Source organism: Staurois parvus, unplaced genomic scaffold (assembly GCF_062004578.1).
Source record: "Staurois parvus isolate SC_StPar_1 unplaced genomic scaffold, SC_StPar_1.0 ptg000734l, whole genome shotgun sequence".
Classification (NCBI taxonomy): domain Eukaryota; kingdom Metazoa; phylum Chordata; class Amphibia; order Anura; family Ranidae; genus Staurois; species Staurois parvus.
This window is the reverse complement of record NW_028318530.1, coordinates 673,647-695,543: the sequence shown is the minus strand read 5'-3', so window position 1 is coordinate 695,543 and position 21,897 is coordinate 673,647. Positions and strand designations below refer to the sequence as shown.

Genomic DNA, 21,897 nt, shown 5'->3' with positions numbered 1-21,897 from the left:
CATCCAAAAAGAGGACTTTGGACCACTGAGCAACAGTCCAGTCCTTTTTCTCCTTAGCTCATGTAAGATGCTTCTGATGTTGTCTCTGGTTCAGGAGTGGCTTGACACAAGGAATGCGACAGTTGTAGCCCATGTTCTGGATACGTCTTTGTGTGTGGTGGCTCTTGAAGCACTGACACTGACACCAGTCATAGTCCACTCCTTGTGAATCTCCAAATTCTTGGCCTTTTCTTCACAATCCTCTCAAGACTGTGGTTATCCCTATTGCTTGTGCACCTTTTTCTACCACACTTTTTCCAACCATTCAACTTTCCATTAATATGCTTGGATACAGCACACCATGAACAGCCAGCTTCTTTAGCAATGACCTTTTGTGACTTACCCTCCTTGTGGAGGGTGTCAATGACTGTCTCTTATAGACAACTGTCTTCATCATGATTGTGTAACCTACTGAACCAGGCTGAGAGACCATTTAAAGGCTCAGGAAACCTTACAGGTGTTTTGCGTTAATTAGCTGATTTAGAATGCGACACCATGAGTTTACAATATTGTGACAAAGTTCAATATTGTAAACTTTCTGAGATACTGAATTTTGGGTTTTCACTAGCTGTGAGCCATAATCCTCAAAATTAAAAGAAAGAAATGCTCGAAATATATCAATCTGTGTGTAATGAATCTATATGAGTTTCACTTTTTGAATTGAATTAATGCGCCTGCCACAGTAAATGTACTGTGGTGGAGTGGTAATTTAAAGTTTCATATTCCCTTAGTAATGACCAAACTAAATCTGACAATACATGGAAGAAGTGGATATACTATCTAGCAACAGATTAGCGAGACCTTGGAGCACGCTTTCTGATTTTCTCTTCCTCTGTTAATTCCTCAGACAACTTTTTCCTCATAATTTTGTCCTTCCTTTTTCCCTTCTATTTCACAAGTAGGGACTTGGCTAATCATTATTACATTGTTTTAATATGCATACACAGGCCTCCTACAAACTATTTGAGATCAGCTGCAGAATACTTCTGTTGATACATGACATACATTCTTATTGGTCATATCAGATCCCTGACAGTATTGTAATGTCATTGCATACCCTTTTTGAAGTGATCTGTATCCTATTCTCCTTTACTTTGTTCCTTTTGAAAAAAATTTGAATAAACAGATTTTAATATAAAATATTAGGCTTTAGATTTAATGATGGCATATAATAACTTAGAAATGCTGGTGCCCAAAGACATTATATTGGTTCACTGTAGGGCATAGCTTACACTTAGCCTGCTTTATTGAGTTTAGGGCTGAAACATATTTGCAGTACGTTGTGCTGTGGACCATGCACGTTACATGCAACACATATGGGTGTTTATTTACTAAAGCTGGCTAACTCCGAATCTCATGCACTTCTGCTTAGAAACCAGTCATCTTACAGGTTTTATTGCTAAAGCTTAATTGATCAAGCTGAGGTTAGAAGCTGATTGGCACAGGTGCACGAAATTCTGAATTAGGCAGCTTTAGCAAATAAACCCCACAATGTTATGTGCTCTTCATTTCTAATGGCGCCCCAACATACTATGGCAGTGGAGCCAGGGCTGTCTTTAATATTGATTAGACCCTGGGCAAACATTTTCCTGGACCCTCCATGCAATTTAGCTTTCCACCTGCTCTGAGACACACAATAGGGTAGAGCTAGGCAGCATAAGTGATAGCACTTCACACCTAGATATCGGGACACAGAGCGGGACAAAGACTTCAACACACAAGAGAAAGTATGGGGCAGTTATTTTGGGCCCCGAAGCAATGACTGGGTCCAGGACAGCTGCCCCTTTTTCCCCTCCTTAACGATGGCCCTCAATGGAGATCCAGTGCATATGTGTTGAACACCACAGTGTATGATAACGTTTGTTTTGTTTTTGGTCCATTTGTTGTTTGTTGGCAGCTGAGCTGCTTAAACGCAACACATGATGATGCATGACACAATCTGTGTGCATACCTGGAATGCATGCGAACGCAAAGTGATCCTAAATCTTAGCTGATAAAAAGGTGTCTAATACTTACCTTTTAGTAGGTGCGTGCTTCCTCCACCTGCTTTTACCTGAGCATAGCAGGCTCCAGCACTGTACATGATCAAATGGTTGTCTGTGCCTGAACTTAACCCTTTGATGGAGAGCATTTGACCTACTGCAGCTGCTTTATGCGAGTCCTGGCAGCCAAAGGGAGTGTGGAGTACCTGATCATATAATATGCAGCTTTTCTTATTGGTGTATGTTATTGGATAGTGGGGAGTAGATAGTAAAACAGAGTTACAAAAGGGTTCAGACCTGTTTTAAAATCTTCTCAACTTTAAATATATTGGCTGATAATGATAATTTTTAAAATTATAGCAGGGGACCTTGCTTTAGACCAGGGGTGTCCAAACTTTTTTCAAAGAGGGCCAGATTGGATGAAGTGAACATGGTGGAGGGCCGAACATTTTTCCAAACATTCTTTGAACCATTACAATTAAATGCAAATAAATTATTTTATGCCAAGTTACCGTATTTTTCGCCGTATAAGACGCACCTGACCATAAGACGCACCTAGGTTTTAGAGGCAGAAAACAGGAAAAAAAAAATTCTGAACTAATGGACTGCAGACACAGTACAGGAGATGACCAGAGACTGCGGACAGCACAGGGATGACCAGAGACTGCGGACAGCACAGGGATGACCAGAGACTGCGGACAGCACAGGGATGACCAGAGACTGCGGACAGCACAGGGATGACCAGAGACTGCGGACAGCACAGATGACTGCTGACCTTTGGGGAGGTGGGGAGCGGGTACCTGAATTTGACAGGTACCCGCTCTTACTTCCGCAGTTGTTCTTTGATCTTACCTGTTCCTCGATCCAGCCGCGCGCTGTCTTCCCGGCTTCTGTAATGGCGCTCGGCATGACAGCCGGGTGCCCAGTGCGCATGAGCGAGAAGCACTTGCGCTTTGTGATTGGTCCGGCGGCTTCTGGGATCTGTCATGTGTCCCAGGTACCGCCTTACCATTCACAAAAAGCACCGCTTCTTGCGCATGCGCACTTGGCACCCGGCTGTCATGCCCAGCGCCCACACTACAGAAGCCGGGAAGACAGCGCGCTGCTGGATAGAGGAACAGGTAAGGTCCCGCTGCAGAGCTGAGCGGCCGGCCCGGTATTCTGACACGGCCGCGGTGGAAATACCGGACCGGCCGCTCCATATTCGCTCCATAAGACACACTGACACACTGACATGGAGGGCCGTATTAAACCGACCCTCGGGCCGTAAATGGCCCGTGGGCCGGACTTTGGACATGCCTGCTTTAGAGTAAAAAAAAAAACAGGATTCCTGCTTGCAATAAACTGTAACTTTAAAGTGCTACTAAAGCTAAAAAATTTTTTTTTTACCTTAATGCATTCCTTGCATTAAGGTAAAACACATTTTCTATCTTTCTTTCCCTCCCCCTGCTTCCATGTATGAAGAAGAATAGAGGAGACGACTCCATCTATTCTCCCCTCTCTTCCTCCCCACACAGCACTTGAGCAGCAGCAGAAGTCATTGGCTTCTGCTGCTGTCAATCAAATGAAGTGAGGAGGAAGTGGGGGCAGGGCCAAGTCTCACTGTGTAAGTATATGGAGCGTGGCTACATAGACACACAGCTTGGGAGCACGCAAACATTGTGTGCCTCCATAGCAAACGACAGGGACACACAAAGAACAGGAGCCAAGATCACTAGTGGGGGACCCGAGAAGAGGAGGATCGGGGTTGATCTATGCAGTACCACGTTTGTTTGATATTATAATTAAATAAATGTTTTTAACTTTAGTAACACTTTTTAAAGCTGCATTGAATGGCAGTATCTTATGTTATTACTCCTATGCAGTGGTCTTTTTGAACAAAACGTTTGACCAATCTGCTCTTTTAAGGATGTGCCTAAATAACCCATATTGAGAAACAGCTGTCATTGAGAAAGGTGGTTTACCATAAGCCATATTTAATAAATGTAACTGATAGCAAGAAATGTAATTCAGTATTTTTTAACACTTTGACATTTATACTTTTAATTAGTGTGGTCCTTTGTAATTTTTTTTTTTTCTTCATTTGCAGATTACATGAGGCTGCCAGTTTTTATCAACGTGCCTTGCTGGCCAATGCTCTCACCAGTGCTCTTCGGCTGCACCAGCGGTTACCTCACTTCCAGCTCAGTAGGGCGTTTCTGAGCCAGGCCTTGCTAGAAGACAGCTGTCATTACCTGTTGTATTCACTCATCTTTGTCAACTCATACCCTGTCACTAGTATCCTTTTTCAAGTCTTTGGACAGCACCTTAATTACCCACATCGGTTACTCCTGAGACAGGCTGAATTAATAAAGGAGTTGATCACCTTTATACAAACAAATTCTGTGAATATTCATTTGCTTCAAGTATCAAAGCATGTAAAAAGCAGTTTTATGTTTGCCTATTTAATTTTCCCATAATTGGATAATTTAAAGTGTTACTAAACCCAGGACCCTGAAGCCACTATATCTGCTCTCCCACAGAACATGGAAATACAATTATATTAGTAAATATAAACTGCTAATTACCTTTTTTCATCAGCAGTTAGAGCAGTCTTGTGACTTCTATCAGTGTTCAGCCAAGCACTAGCAAAAGCTTGTAGTTTTCATTCTGTTGGAGGATGCAAAACACCTGACCTCTGTCTGACCAGTGCTCATTGGCCCTGTGCTGATCACATGCACTCTCCCAAGAAAAAAAATAAAACCTCTCTAGCAATACACACCAAACTGAGCATGTGCAAAATGCCTATGGTTCAGTCTGTCTTATCAGGAGATCAGAGGGGGTCGCTTGAAGAAATGGAGGAGCAGAGCAAAAAGAAGTCTTTTTTCAGGCGGGGAGTCACGAGTTGGAAGCCCCTCCAGGGTAGCTAGGGGACTGTGCTGTACCTGGGAGACGGGGGGGGGGGGGGTCCCAGGATGCGGTAATTTCTACGTTTGTATGTATTTTTTCCCCTCAAGGTGGGGAGGAAGGGGTCCAGTTCAGTCCTGGGGGGGGGGGGGGGTGTCCCCCTTACCTTCAGTACTCCAGCCTGTCCTCCACCTGGGGAGGATGGGGATGCCGGGCGTCTGCGGATCACTGGTCCAGAGGAGTCCATAGAAGTGCCGCAGCTCTGTGTAGACGCCATCTGGATGGCCGGGGATGTCACTTCCGGGACCTCCTCCTAGTGCGCAGCTTCCAGGCACGGCACCATGGTAGCGGACTGGAGAACGGGCTGATGCGGGGAGCTGCAACCTGCAGGGACTACGCAGACTCCGGGATGGACCACCACACTGGGGCATGTCTGGAGCGGAGGCACTGGGACCAGGTGATGCCGGCACCAGCCAGATACAGGTAGGCAGCTCAGAGGGGCCTCTTCTCATACCTTTTAGGCCCCTAGAATCATGGGGATGTCCTCAGTCCTCCTAGTGGTCGGAGTGACAGGGTGGGGGGTTGATAAGTAGATTCCCATGCCCTGCCAGTCGCTACACTGTTGGAAGGGGGCCTGAAAGGCTATGGTGTAATGGGCAGCCTTTTCTGTATGTTCTGTTCTAGGTGAAAGCCAGAGAGAAGCCAGAGCTGCACCATGTGACTAAAAAGAAGTGCCCCTCCTGCAGTTTGACACTTAGAGACTCCTGGACTAAGGTGCTATACGGGTCTTGTACAGAGGGCATTATCAAGAAGGAAGCTGCTTCCCAGGGGGACGTGGTTAAGTTAATTAAGGAGTTGACGGCCACTTTTGATTCTTTTTAAGTCCCTGGTAGAGAATTTCTCTCTGCCCCAAGCACAGAGCTCCCTGCTTCCCCCCAACAGGCCGAGGCGTCGATCTTTCAGGTTTTCCCAGCGATCAGTAGGGAAGCAGTGGGTTCGAGGGCTGAATTAGAGGAGGATCCATCCCTTGACTCAGATTCTCAGGCAGACTCAGATGGGGAGGGTCCCACTAGCGAGTCAAGAAGCGCCTCTTCCCAGTTCACGAGGTTCTAGTGGATCTATAAAGGAGTGGACCTAGAGAGAAAACAGTCCTTTGCTAAATCCCTTAAGCACAGGTTTCCTTTGATGAGGATTCATCCTCTGTGTGGAATAAAAGCCCTATGATGGGGCGTTCTCCCAAGTAACCAGAAAGACTGACCTCACTTTCGAGGATATGAGGACTGACATCATGGACAGGGGGGCGGATTCTCTTCTTAAGAAATCCTGGCACTCCACACTATCCAACCTAAAACCAGCCATGACCACTACAGTGGTAGCTCAGAACATGGAATACTGGCTCACACAGCTACAGGCCCATATTGTTGCAGGTTCTCCGAAAGAAAGAATTCTAGCCTCCTTTTCCACCTTACTGCAGGGGGTCGGTTATCAGAGTCAGTGAGGATGACGGCAAGGTCGGTGGCCTTGACTAGCTCATCCCACATAGCCCTATGGCTTAAGACTTGGTAGGGGGACGCTGCCTCCAAAGTTGTACTGTATGGCATCCTGTTCAGAGGGGATCTTCTTTTTGGACCCAGTCTTGAAACTGTTGAAACGCACCGCTGACAAGAAAAATTCCTTTCTGCCTAAGAAAAAAACCCAGGCACAGTGGAGGAAGAGATTTCACCCCCAAAAGCGGATGCAAACCAATAGACCAGAGGAGCAGAAGAAATCCTGGGTCAGAAGGGGAGAGGCAGGGGAGGAGCGTTTTTTCAGAATGGGGGTCTTTCTCCCACAGTGGGAAGCGGTGTCCTCCAGTCCCTTTATCCTAGGTATAATGAGGAGCGGGTGCCACCTAGAGTTCCCGATACCTCCGCTGCAGAGGCTGTTAGTTACAGAACTACCAAAGTGTGTAGAGAAGGCATCGGCTTTGCTGTCTTCCTTGCAGGAGTTGGAGGAACACAGGGTTGTCAAGGTTCCTTCTGCAGAGGTTGGTGAAGGCTTTTACTTCCATGTCTTGTTGTCAGAAAGCCCTTGGGGAAGTACAGGCTCAGTCTGAACCTCAGACTTTTGAACGAGTCCATAAAATACAAGAGGTTCCGAATGGATTCCATATTTTTAATCCGGACTCTTCTTCCCCCAACTTGCTTTCTGGCTTCAGTAGAATTAAGGGGATGCCTACTTAAACATCCCAATTGCAGAGCCCTTTCAGAAACTCTTCAGGTTGGCAGTGCGGGGCCCCAGGGGAATACTCCACCTACAGTTCCGAGCCTTGCCCTTTGGGCTTTCCAACTCGCTTCTAAAGTTAGCCAAGTCAAATTTGGTCCCTGCTCAAAGGATGTGTACCTGGGTTACGAACTGGATTCCACCCTTCATAAAACCTTCCTACCCCAGGAGAAAGTTCTAAAGTTGGACAGGGGAATCAGGCGGATGCTAGCGAGTCAGGCTGTGACCCTCAGAGAAACCAGTGTTAAGTCTCCTGACCTCGTCCATCCCAGTGGTGCAGTGGGCATGGCTTCATTTGCAACCTCCCCAGCTATTCATTCTGGACATCTGGGATCGCCATCAGGAGTCTCTGGACTCCTTGGTACAGGTCACCCCCCCCCCCCCCCCGGGTGAAGGGGTGAAGAGAACACTGGTGGTAGAGGAGGTCAACCAACTTGGCTCAAGGGCTGTTATGGGCTTTTCCCATCTCCAGTGAAGTTACAACAGATGCAAGTGCCTGAGGTTGGGGGGCTCACTTGCAGGGGTTCGTGGCACAGGGCTCTTGGCTACCAGAAGAATTGTTCAGATCCTTAAACTGGAAAAGCAGTGACGTGAGCCATTTTGGCCTTCCAGAAGCAGATGCGGAGGCAACACGTGCGGGTGCTTTTGGACAACACCTCAGTCGTGGTGCATGTCAACAGACAGGGAGGAACACGAAGCAGAGCCCTGTGGGCCCTTGCCTCGGAACTGCTCAGCTGGGCCAAGGCAAGAGCCCACCTATCCGCCGTCCACCTAAAGGAGGATTTGAACCAGATGGCAGACTTTCTCACAGGAGGCAGCTGAGAGAATCAGAGTGGGTGCTCAGCTAGGAGATTTACCAGATAATCATAGAGAAATGGGGGACTCCATCCATAAACCATCCTAATGCCAAGGACCCGGTATTATTTTCCCTTAACCATTGGGATGGGGCATTGGCGGTGGATCATCTAACGCAGCAGTGGAGCTCCCCCCCATGTTACGCTTTCCCTACAGTGTCATTGCTGCCAGTGGTTCTGAGAGAGTTCAGGTCAGAACAAACTTCCCTGATCCTGATAGCCCTGAAATGGCCCAGGAGGGCCTGGTTTTCAACCATCACGGCCCTGGCAACTTATCCTCCTTGGATGTTGTGTACCAACAAGATCTTCTCTTGCAGGGTCCAGTCCTATGTCCCCAGGTGGGCAGGTGGAATCTAGCGGCCTGATTTCTGAAGAACAGCTGCTGAGGAGGAAAGGGTTTTCTGCCAGGGTAGTATCGACCATCTTAAATAGTAGAAAGGAAGAGACCCGTTCAATCTACCTTTTTAAGGTTTGGAAACTTTTCAGCAGGTGGTGTGTCCAGATTTTCTCCAAAGTGCATAGTTTAGTATCAGTCTTGGAATTCCTGCAGGCTGGGTCCGACAAAGGGTTAGCAGTGAGTATGCTAAAATGCCAGGTCTCGGCGCCTAGCGTATTTCTGGAGTTGGGACGAGCTTGTGATGAGGTTTTTAAAGTCCTTGACTAGACAAAAGCCAGTGAGGGAGCGGCCGTGTCCTAAATTAGACCTGATGACAGTGCTCAATGCATTGACTGGTTCCCAATTTGAGCCTTTGGATTCTGGTTCCTTGAGAATTTTGCCCCTCAAGACAGTATTTCTGGTAGCTATGACCACAGCAAGGAGAGTAAGTGAGTTGGAAGCCCTATCAGTCAGGGCCCCTTTCCTCCAGATTTTTGCAGATAGGGTAACGTTCAGAACTGACCGGCATTTTTACCCAAGGTAACCTCAAGTTTTCATCGGGGCCAAGAAATTACTTTACCAACGTTTTTTTCTAATCCTTTGTGTGACCAGGAAAGGGAATTTCATGTTTGTTGCTAAGAAGTGTATTCTTCATTATTTAGATAGGACTAAAGATATCAGGAAGTCCGATTCCCTTTTCGTATTATTTTCAGGGGCGAGAAAGGGTTGTAAGGCTTCTAGGCACACCTTGGCTAGGTGGCTGAGATTGGCAATAAGACCAGCATATCTGGCCAAAGGTCTAGAAGTCCCAGAAGGCATTGTGTCTCACTCTACGCAGGCCATGGCAGCCACGTACGCTGAACTGACTGGTGCAACACCCGGGCAGATATGTAAAGCAGCTACCTGGTCCAATTACAACACCTTCGTTAAGCATTACAGACTTGATCTGGTCTCTGTAAAAGAGCAGGCCTTCGGTCGCAATGTCCTGTAAGCGGTGGTCTTGTCTTAGGGGTAAGAGCTGGCTTATCCTCCCAAGGGTGCTGTCCTGAAAGACATTAGGAGGAAAAGCAAAGTTACACTTAGCGGTAACCCCTTTTCCGAGAGTCTTTCAGGACAGCGCCAGTTACCCACCATTTTATCGGTCTTGCTGTTTTTATATGTTTGTTTTGTGTCTCCCCAGGTGACTGGAGGTGTTAAGGCATGAACTGAGATCCTAGTGAGGAGGCCGCTTTTTAATCTGGGTGGAGGTGGTGTTTCCTCAGGTGGGGAGGAGCTGAGCTCTTACCAGATTACCGTTAAGTGTAACTTTTGCTTCTCTCTTTTTTTTTTTGCTGCTGCCTTTGTCATGTTGGGAAAATGTCTTTTTACTTTCTGTCCCATATATAGCACAGTAAGTCAGAGGAAGTCCCCTCCGTTTTTCCTAGAGTATTTTTAATACTGTTTTTCCCAAAGACCTAGAGAAAGAGAGCACATATCATGTCTTTACAAATTGATATATTGAAAGACATGGTGGAACAAGATGAATATACTAAATTATGACAAACATAATTATTTGGTTTTTCATCACTATCAATCCTGGTTACAGTGGTTACCATGATAGAGAGGGTAAATCTCCCCAGTGCAGAGACGGGCAGTATGCAAAAGCTTCAAACTGCAGAAAAAAACAGCACTCCAAAAAAGGCCAGAGGAAAGTTTTACTGAAGTCCCATACCAGAAATTACATCAACATTTCAAGGGAGTGCCAACCCTCTTTACGAAGGTGACTGTCACATTGATAAAGGGGCTAATGCGCTGGTGACCCAGCCAGTAACACAATTCCTGTCTTAGGGTATCTGCATTCTGGATGAAATGGTAAAAGCAGACACCTTTTGGATAGCTTCATTGTCAGTCTGGGGAAAGGGTAGTGTTTGACTGACAGCAAGTTTGAAGTTCAGGAATTTTTTTTCTGATCTGTAGGCTTGTTCCAGATCAGTGAGTTAAAGTATTGAAGCCAGGACATAATCATACTAACCAGTAAAATAGCTTTTTAGAAAACGGTGTCCTCCATTATTCTCTCATATACAGGTTTGCCTCTGGGCTTGCTGCACTCATTTATTAATTTTTTTTTTTTTTGTTTCCCCAATGAATAAAAAAAATACATTCAAACAATTCGATTGTATGGAAAAAGTAGCAGAACATGGGCAGAGGGACTGTCTTTTGTCTATGTTGGCTTGCAGCACTTATCAAGTGGAAATAGTTTTTCTTAATGACTTTCTTCAGTGAGCATCTTTCCCGTCCTGCTCTTTTCATTGCTTCATGCATCATCATGGACAAAAAAAATCTTGGATGTAAGTACTCTGTCTTAAGCATTAGGCAGCTTGCACTGCACAACAGTAATAACTTTAGAATTCACTGTATGCTCTTACTAACATGAACTTTTATGTCTCTGTGTCACTTTATTTCTTCAGTATTGATTATACATTTACCTCCATTCTTCAACAAAGGCAAATATGATATATACAGTGTCCCAAAAGTCTAGATTAATAGGCAACATGTATTTTAAAGTTTTATTGCAGTAAATGCTCAAATTGACGGCTTTGACTTCACAGCACTTGTGTATACGTTGAATACAGAAATTTCATAATGTAGCAGAAATGATGTTACTTGCAGAGATAATTTCCTGCTTTGAGACCCTTGCACCTGGATGTATTTGCAGATGTATGGGCTTACACTATAAAATATGCCTGTATTTCAGCACCCAGGAGCCCCAGCTGATGAGTCATTTTGCCCATAGGAATGAATTACAAAATATGTTGTACCTGGATATATGCTTGCACACGTATTTTCCCAAATGCGAAATTCAGCATACACATTACACTTTAGGAGAGGGGAAAAATTGAATCGTGAAAATTGTTAGTGACACAAATTAGCACAATGGTGACTTTTTCACAGGTTTGTGCTTGCTAAGAATTGAATGACGGCATGTGAGCATTTGATGCTTGCACACTGAATGCAAATATCATCCAACATCATTGTTTGGACCCGGGGCTTAATATGGGGATATAATATATATAAGGAGGTTAGAGAATAAACATATCTTTTTTTTTTTTTTTTTTTTTTTACACTTCTCAAGGGGGATGTGGATGTAGTCAGTGGAGACCTGATCTAGACCTACCCAGGCAGCTACAGTCTTTAAAGTTTCTATAGCAGTGATCTGTTGGTGCAGGAAGAGGAATAACAGAGCTAAAACTGCCTCAGCTGCCATACTGAATGAGAGTAGCCTGACGTCACTACACTCATTCCCGATATAAACAGAATATGGAAGCATTCTGTTAACTTTTTCTTTTACAGTGTACTCTTTTGGAGCACTCTGTAAAAACACTGGAGGCTAAGAATCTAATTGTTTTTGCACTTAGGCTTGGTGCTGGTTGTCGAAGACAGCTGGCTGTTCCAGCTTGGACCTGCGGACAAACCCTGACAACAAGGTTTTTTTATAGTGGCACTATGGGGCTTTTGCCAGATGGGGACTGAGTGTTTTTAATAAGGTGTTTACTTTTGGACCATGTCAGATGGCAAATATTTTCATTGTTTACACATTACCAGTGACAGCTTGATTATTACTACTGGAAGTCTGCTGTTTCCTGAAATGCTTATGAAACTCGTTTTCTAGTGATGGAACAACAAAGACTAGTTCAACGTGTTGCTTGATGACATGGACCAATCTGACATGGTCCTTAAACTGGAAAAGTACCTACCTTTGTGTTTGTATATATTTTTGGAATTGTTCAGTTAAAATGCAGGGGCCTGGGTTGAAGAAAATTGGATCAGAGCTTTTATTGATGCTAAATGTTTAATGATTAAACCTTTATATTTATTCCTTGTATTTTATTCACTTGGTTTAGGCCAAAGGTCCAAGCAGCTTGCCATTTGTCAGGTCTCTTCTGGACAGACTTAATGCAAATCAACAGAATATTCTGAAGTTCATCGCTTGTAATGAAATCTTTTTAATGCCTGCAACTGTTTTCATGCTGCTCAGGTAACTGTCTTAGCTCTTATTTAATAATTTCTGAGTTGTAAGTGGAAGTTAAGGCTCCAGAATAAAAGTCATAGTTTATGTACTACAGCAACATGTAAAAACCTTCAGTTTCAAAATTATATTGTGGAAGTACCAGAATATCATCTTCTAAAATAGGTCATATGATCCCCCGTCTTGCATGCTGTTATAAAATATACAGTCTAGGAAAGGCGTTGCTACAGAGGTTCAAGGCAGTAACATTTAAAGTGGTATTAAACCCAAAACCTAAAATGTAATTTATTGCAGCTTACTAATCATTAGATGTGGTGGCTGCATTTAGTTTTCTTTTCACCTGATGATCTGCACAGTTAGTGAGACACAGCTCTGGATGAATAAGAGGCACAGCAGATATCAGCATTGTCAGTCTGGGGAGAGGGGAGTGTTAAATAGATTAGATTTAAAAACAGTGACTAATTGAAGTGCTGAACTATCTTTTTAGAAAGCTCTGAATTAAATGTTTTATAGGGATTATATAAAAATAAAATTTCAGCTTTTATATTTCAATAGTTTTTATTGAATAAGAACTTTATATTTTTGTTGTCCTACATAAGCAACAATGTCAACATTTAAACAATAGTCATAACATAGTGATTAGTCTCAGTGCAATAAAGAGTGCATGGGATAAACATAATTGTTTAGAGGCAATGCCTTATCTCTGCCCAAAAGCAGAGTACATCACTTTTATGCAGTCAGAAATATCAAAGGAGGCTAACGCAGTGGTGGGGTTGGGAGAAGGGAGGGGAACCAGGAAGGAAAGGGTAGGATAAGGAGGAAAAAAACCCACTGGTCATTATTTAAAGTTACAAACCAAATCATAATCATCTAATGCAGGGGTCTCCAAGCTATGGCCCTCCAGCTATTGATGTACTACAAGTCCCATCATGCCTCTGAGAGTCTGTATGTAATGTTTCTCTAAAATACTGTAGAGAACAGATGTGATCCCCATTAAGGTACTCTGCTATTCTCAACAACCCTTTAATAATCCACCATTGAAATGATGCGGGTACCAAACCAGGTACAAAAAAGAGCAAAAAGGATTAAGAACATGAGTAGAAAGAAAAGAGACAGAAGATGCCGAGGCCACAGAGTGCCTGGGATCAAACCTATTGTAATAAAGATAATGTAAAATATAACAGGATAAAGTGAAATAATTCTCCTAGACACAAGGTCAAGGAAATGGAAGAGTCTCCACCAGAGTCAAGTAGTGGGAGAGGCATAGACTCCCCCCGGCACCTTGGGACACACATGAAGACATGTACACAGAAAGGCTCCTAAGGCCACAAGAACTCTAAACATTTAGCAAAAAAATAGTGATACATATTGTCCTAAAATAAACCCCAAGGACAAGTCCCGCTAGATGGTAAGACACCTCAAAAAACATTTCTACAAACATATGCAGTGACCAATGTTCCAAACTGGAACCCCTGAGAGGCCACTGCCAAAAAAAAATCAGTCGACCAGCATTAGACAAGTCTTTCTCAGGTAACCATATGAAGCTGTAGATTTCTTCCTAGAAGCAGGAGACCATAAAGGCGAGTGTTGAGATGGCGGGCCAATATTTTTGGGTTGGCCCCTGGACAAGGGGCTAAGTGAAATAAAGCCCATTTGCAGCCAGATGTTTTCCCCTTTGGTGAATGTAGAGAAGGAATAGGATTTGCCGTTTATAGGTGAATTGCAATTGGAAAGGATAGTTCCATCTATAGCGGATGTCCCTTTGAACCAGAGGAGAAAGCAAAGGTTTGAAGGCCCTTCTCTGTTGAATGGTGGCTTGGGAAATGTCCGCGAAAAATTGAAGTTTGTAGCCATCAATTTCTAGATCCAGATGTTCTCTAGCATAACGCATTACCGCCTCCTTAACGCGGAAGAAGTGTGGCTTCACAATCACATCTTGAGGGGGCCCATCCAGCTTCAGAGGAACCAAGATGGATGCAATCTATTTCCATATGGATTTTGTCGATATCTGGAACCGCGGATCGAATGAGCAATAAGTAATAGATTAGATATCTTTCACAGTTTCCTCTAATGCGGAAATTATACCAGCAAGTGAGATTCTCAAGGTTTTCAATTTTGTGTAAGCTTCTTCTAGTCGATCTTGTAATTCAGTTATGTTGTAATTTTGGGAGACCCTGTGGACAGTATCATCGACTTTAGATTCAATATTCTCTAGGCAGTTTACCCAATTCACGAAAATCCTGCTTAAATTCAGAGGCCAATTTAGTGGTAGCTTTATGTAGCTCTCTTTGTAGGAAGTCAGAAAATCAGGCAATAAGCACCAAGCCCCCTTAGTATGGTGGAGAGGCAGGGGATTCCATGGAACTATCCTTTACAAGGTCAGGGTTGCTGGACTGGCTTAGAAAGATGTCAGCCATTTCCCTGTCTAATAATGAGGAGGTCTGGGAATCATGGCTGGGAGACAAGGCCACGGCCTGTATGTGGGCTTTAACAGGAATGGAGAAGGCTTCAGAAGGCTCTGTGTGATCACTCCCGTGTTCCAGGGGACCAGAGGAGCCCATGCTGTGAGTCCGTGAACCAGAGGATGATGATTTGCTTCTCTGGTAACTGCTGTGAGGCCTGAGAGACCCTGGAGCTGGCACCGGTCACCATCTTGCCTTCCTTCTCCACCCCGTGAGTGGAGCTGTGGGAGTCTCCAGCCTGTTTCCCGGTCAACTGAGTGGGCATGGGACCATTCTCTACCCCCCTCTACTATAGATCCGATGAGGCTGCGGGGGAGATGTGGGGCTCGGGGCCGCTATTGTTAGCCCACTGTGCTGGGGTTGTGTGAAGCGGTCAGGAATGCACCCGCTCCGGCCGCCCGCGCATGCGCGCTCTACATTTTAGCTTTTAAACATACAAAGGTACAGCAACTGTTATATGCGTCTATACAAAGCTGGTGCTGGAACTAAGAATGTACCACCTACTGTCTGCAATTGGTAAATATGACGTTCTATACAGTGTGGGGTTTTTTTTTTATTAGTAATTTTTTATTGTTTAATACAAGTTCAACATTACATGGTACAAATATCCACATTACACAGATCAGTAGCAGCAGAACATTGTGTGACTGTGGAGGTGTTCTGAGTAATCAGTAAACATTGACAAACAGAGAGAAAAACAGCCTTTTCATGTTCACTACATGAATGCTTTTGTTATCTAACAGAACCCATATGATGGGAAAATTGATGTTAAGAATTATGTAGTCAATACCACTAGAGGACATGCAAGTTTGCTCACGAGTTGAAGCGTGATACCCAGTCCCCCCAAATGTTGTTAAATTTAGGACAACCATATGTTATTTTGCAGAAGGAGGATAGTATTGACCAGTCTTTTTCAGGCATTTCATTGTAATACTAGTCCTCTAGCATTAAATAAAAGTTGTCTCAGAAGGGTCTTTTAACCAAATACCTCTAAAAAAGTGTTATTTCTAGTGAATTTAAAGAAAATATATACAAAACAATTCTTCACCCCCTTTAATGATGTCTGTGTTTTTTTTTTTTTTCTTTTTCAGTGGTCAAGGGAGCTTATTACAGCCATTCATTTACTACAGATTCCTGACCCTGCGTTATTCTTCCAGAAGAAATCCATACTGCCGGTAATTAGATGTGTCTTCTTCATACAGCCACTGTTTCAAGGGGTTAGATTGGTTCAAGATAAAAAGCAAAAGAATTGGCTGCCTGGTAAGGTTCGGTTAGCCCTAATAGGAAGATCATAACAGTGTCATGGAAAAAGAAAAAATGAAACAAACCCACACCAGTTAATAGGCTACCCTGTATTGCATACTATCAGAGAACTAAAGAAAAATGAGGATTGCCACCTGAGAGACTTGACCTGGCCCCTCTTCTCATTCCTATTCGCACACACTTCATTGGTGGCTTTGAAATCTTACTCCTGAATGAGTATACCTTCAGTTGAGTCTGCAGTGTCAGTAAGTCTTGCTTGAAGTTTCCCTCAGAGATTCAGAGATCGTACTTTGACTGACTTGAGGGAGAAAGCAATATAAAATTAGAAACATTTGTGAAAAAGCAGATACAGTAAATATCTCCTAAACTTGCACCATTTAGGAGATATTTACTTTAGTAGCAGCCAGTGATGTCACCGGCACATGCACTCTCAATGGACGGCATGCCATCCATTGAGAGGGCTGTGCCATGCGTGTAACAGCAACTCAGCCATTAAAGCCGCTGGAGCCCATGAAGATGGAAGCCCTATCAGTGGTGATAACGTACCCCTGTTGGGCTTCATTTTAAGGTAAGTCTCTCATAATGTGGCTTTTTTTTTTGTGGCTTACTACTGCTTTAACTTTAGTTATTGTTTAGTGGGATTAGGTTATGGTGGTGGTAGGTTTACAGCAATATACTTTTTCCCTCTTTTTGTCTTTATGGCTTAGTTCAACATTGTGTGTGGATTTTTTTTGTTTTTGTTTTTTCTTTTTTGGAGAGTGGCCTTCATTTTTTTTCCTAACTCCATTGTTGGAAGTCTTATTTTCTAGGTGTATTTTTGGAGAGTTTGACACTTCTGGGCATTGTAAAATACAGCAAGGAATCAGAACACCAGCTTTGTAAAACTAAAATGTGCTTCATCATATTGGGCCTTATGAGATAGACTGTCAGTTAAAGTGGAGTTCCACCTGAAAAAAAAAAAATTTTATAAAAGTTAGCAGCTACAAAAACTGTAGCTGCTGACTTTTAAAAAAACAGCCACTTACCTATCCCTCGGTCCAGCGGTGTTCTCACCACTGCTGGTTTCATTGGCCGTCTTCTCTTCCTGGTGCCGGCATCTTTAGCGGGGGCACCCAGCTGTGACAGCTTGCGGCTTCAGAGCCGGGTTGCCCACTGCGCATGTGCGAGAAGCACTGTGCTTTGTGAATGGCCCCGTAGTCTTCTGGGACCTGTCACATGTCCCAAAAGACTACGGAGAGGGAGGGAGGACAACTTCCACTTCCGTTCGCCTAGGTGATTGCAGTGAAAGTGGGAGCGGGTACCTGTCAAATTTGGCTACCCACTCCCCAAAGGTGCCAATCCTTAATGGGGAGCAGGAGACAAAGCATTAAAGTGGATTTCCCCTTTTGGGTGGAGCTCTGTTTTAATGTGGAAATATCTTGCTCTCATTTCCTCTTTAAAAAAAAAAAAAAAAAACACTCCGAGCAGTTAAAAGGCTGCATTTTTTTATATATGAATAAAAAAAAGTTATTCTTCATAAGTGGGTATCTAGTATTGTGAATGGGGAGTGTATTTATTAGAACATAAGGTGATTTTGCTGTGATTTTGCATTTTCAAGAGAAATTAAATAGCAACAAATATCCCACACTGGGTCATAAACAATTGCATGGCCTAATATTCAAACAGTAGTAAAAAATGAACTGTTCTGCATTCTGGGGGTCTGAACTTGCGGTTTATACAAGTCCTATTGAGGCTGAATAACCCGGAGACGTGCATATCGGGAAGAAAAGAACATAGGTCATGTATGAGAGAGAGTTTACTAGACTCTTGTTCGGACAGATTTCAGTGAGTTACTCCTAAAAAAAAATTATAGGCCTACAAAAAAAAAAAAATACATATTTCCATGCAAAAAAATGTACCGCTTTGAGCACAGAAATATGGACATAATCAGACCGCTAGGGAGGTTAATCGTAATAGTGGTCAATATAGTCTTTCACCTCCACGAAAGCTACAAAAAATTTCTTCCTTGCTTTGGCTATACTCTGTTTCGCTACCAAGAATAAATAAGTTGACAATTCTTATAGTGTAGAACTTTTTTAAATGTGCTAAGGACAAAGTGTAAGGGCTCATGTACACGGGGGGTTTGAATGCTGGAAACTGACTGCTAGAAAACAAAGGTTAAAAATGTCATTGTACCTGCCACGTTTATAAGCTTTTTTAAAAGATAACCTCAGGAGACCCTCCCAAATGCCCATAATGCACTGAAAAATAGTAAATAACTATTTCAGACATTTTGTGAGAGAAAGAGCAGAAGCAGAGAGAGCACTACTTTCTGATGTACTTTGTGGGTGTTGCAACTGTAGCAAAAGTGGCTTGTGAAACATGCTTGGCACTGTGGGAGGAGCTACATAGTGCTGTAATTCCTGTAATGCCTCCAGATGCATTCTGGAGTGCACACAACACTCCTTGTGCTTTTTTGTTGTGTTCTGATATGTTTCAGTACAGTTCTATGCAGAAATAATGCAGCACGTTCTACCTTTTTTTTCCTGCATGCGAAACCTGGAACTGACTGCACTGGTGTACTAGTTCCATTTGAATACATGGAAAACGCTGTGCATGCATTTTTGATGAAGAAAAAAGGATCTGGACAGCATCTGGATATGGACCAGCCAAAAAACACATCTAAACGCAAATGCTCATAAACACGTTTACATGTGGTTACAAGCATTTGGCGTTTGAAACGCCGATTAACTCTACTCCTGAATGTGATTTTTGAGCTTTCAGAAAAAATGCCTGTAACCTCAACTGCCTATAAACTACTGTAAATTACTATATGTACATGGACACATAGGAAAACATAAAAGGAGAATTCATGGGCTGCTAAAAAAACCGCACAAGTGCTCCTAAACGTCTGTTTAGCAGCTGCAGTGTACATGAGCCCTAATAATGACACTGATTTTTAGGCCAAGTAATAGACAAAATGAGAACGAATACATACATCCCTGTAATTTATGCATAGTATTCTTGTAATTAGACCATATAAGAGAATTCATTTAGCATTGTATCTGGGCAGCAATAAAATGCTGTTTGCTAAATTTAGTAAGAGAAGTTGAAGTAGATACTTATCTCAATATTTTCATGAATAATAAACCTATTGTAGGAGGATATTTTTTTTAAACTGTTTGCCACCAAAAGAAAGACATATCTGTTCTCCTAAAAATGTATTTTTGTTTATGCACAGATAGGTTAAATAGTATTTATGGTTGAATATTCACACTGCAGAACTTTTAAGATTTGGTCTCATCATAAAGGAGTGAAATAGTCTAAAGCTGGCCATTCATGGTTCTGTTATCTTTCATTCAGCCAGAGGGCTGAATGAAAAAACTGAACCAATTCCCCCATCCATGCATTTGAGGTAGATGGGGGAATCTCTCCCTGCTGAGCTATTGTATTCTGACAGTGGAGGAGTCTCAGCCGCCTTCAGAGTATACAGATCAGCGCTGCAGCCGCTGATCAAGCAGCATTTATTTGACAGGACAGTTGAACAGAAGTTGATTGGTAGATTGATTTCTGTTCAACTGCAGTTGCCACACATGGATGAAAATGTGGCCCTGCTAAACTGGCCTAATTTCAATCCATCTATAGCCACCTTTAGTCATCTTAGAGTTAAATCTGGGAAGTCCCTAAACATAGCTAAACCTGGATTCTGTATCCACTCTGTGGATGTTGGAGATGAAAAGAACCATTGTACCCAAACAAAGTATAAACGTTAAGAAAATGACTGTAGTATAATAATGTTTATCTAAATGAAATAGCTGTAATATGACAACGCTTATATTAAAAATAATCATTATCAGGATTAAAAAAAAACCCGTCAATGCCAATACAGGGTGCATGCACGTTATAATATTCTCCCCTAGGTAGTGATAGGACATGTAGAACTGCATCTGGGAATAATTGTATATGCACTTCTCAACTGGAAATTGGAAGAAGTGCAGCACCAGCTAGAAAAAGTGGGCTACTGTTGTATAAAGTTTATTAAAAATGGAAAAAGTAGGACAGATAAGTCAGTTTGTGTACACAGTAAATGAACTTTGAGAGATTATTTTTACTTGGAGGGTTTAATATTACTTTAAAAGGTTAGTCCATGCCAAGTTATATTTCAGACATAGAAGAAATCTGATTGGATGGGTCACTCTGTGGCTTTTTCTATGTCCTTGGGACACAAAATATGTTCCTGTGTTCCCACTCCTCCTGCTGCATCCTTTTATAATACCTTTAATGGCCCCGGGGCTCTGGGGATCCCATCATCAAATTTCCTAGGAGACTGAAAGAAAGTAATAGTTTAACTCTCAAGTATCTAACAGAAATTGAAATGTCCATTTTGGGAGACTGACCAATAGACTTATGTTAAAACAAATCCATTATCTTTACAGAAAAGTATTCTATCAAAACAGTCTGTTAACAAACAATTTCCACATTACAGGACTCTGTTCACGGAGCTGAGAATTATCTTGGAGCACCTAGTCATGAAGCCAGCATGTCCGGACTTTGTCAGAAGACTGTGTCTCAGCAGCATTGCTTTTATTAGCAGACTGGCACCAACTGTTGCATAACTTATTCTTAAATTATACAATGTGTATGTAAATGAGCATTAGCAGCTGGTATTTCTGCTCTGTATGATAATACAGGTGTTTTACTATTACTGCAACCTAACGGCATCCAGACTGGTCCATGCAAAATGATGCTCCTAATGCCTTTTTATAAACATCTTGTTACAGTATCCTAGCGTTCTCTCTGTGACAGTGTCCCCAGTCAGCGAATGTAGACTTCATTCCTTTTTAAAAATAATAAAACTTGTGGTACCAAACCTTGCTTGAGCACTATCAGGGATCTAATTTCCAGTGATCGCCTTATAGAGTTGCAGCCTCAGGTTTCCCTGCCCCGAGCTGCAGAAATGCACAGACAAGTTTATCCTAAACAGACTGTTTGTGAAAGAAAGCTAGAGAAGTCTAAATGTTTTAGTTCTAACTTCACAGGAATACACTAGATTGAACATTGTGTATATTAAACAGTTTTTACTTTTTCGTTCTACTTATATTCTTTGTATGGAGACTGCTATTGAAATGTAAACTGAGTAGAGAAAACAAAATATTTTAGAGCATTTTGGGGTATCTAGCTTTCTGAGATGTCAAATTCATTGTATTTTTTCAGTTTATCAGAGTGTACAATGAAAAGGAAAAAAAAAATGCAATAAAATTCATACATGCGCCATTCATAATAAATAAGTAATGTTCTTGTTTAATTATAATCGGTGATGGATCACTGCATGACTTTGGTTGTTTTTGTACTTGTTTATGCACAGGTTAGTTCTTGGTTTATAGCAACAGTCATCATACAGTGAAACTCCATATTATTCGTTCAAAATGAATAATAATAAAGAAGTCATTGATACTTCCTATGTTTATATATGTTTTTATTTGGTGATGCACCTTGTTTTAAAACTACCTCAGACTTGTGACATTCTTTGTGTATGTGATTCAGCCTTACCTAATAAAAACTGCAGTCTGTTCTGGTTTGTGAGTAGCTGTATCTTCTCTGAGGAGGTGTGCTTAAAGGTGACATCTTAAAATAGGCCTAATATATTTTGTCATGTTTTATGTTGCATGTATGCTAGGTAATGTGCAAATGCAACACTTTCAGGTATCACTTCTCACAAAGATCACAGTACACCTGGCGACAATGTCGAATCTCCTTTATACCCAGGAGGATGGAGTCATCTTTGTTT

The 21,897-nt window shown here is 42.5% G+C and overlaps 1 protein-coding gene across 1 annotated transcript in view; it reads left to right on the top strand.

The window, feature by feature from the left end:
- Positions 1-21,685, top strand: part of TMEM33 (transmembrane protein 33) — a 51,252-nt gene extending 29,567 nt beyond the window's left edge. The window contains exons 4-8 of the mRNA XM_089654001.1: positions 4,111-4,298; positions 10,659-10,726; positions 12,281-12,414; positions 15,959-16,042; positions 20,596-21,685. Coding sequence (XP_089510127.1) covers positions 4,111-4,298; positions 10,659-10,726; positions 12,281-12,414; positions 15,959-16,042; positions 20,596-20,725 — 604 coding nt within the window. The 3' untranslated portion in view covers positions 20,726-21,685. The remainder of the gene's footprint in view (positions 1-4,110; positions 4,299-10,658; positions 10,727-12,280; positions 12,415-15,958; positions 16,043-20,595) is intronic.
- The last annotated feature ends 212 nt before the right edge of the window (positions 21,686-21,897 follow it).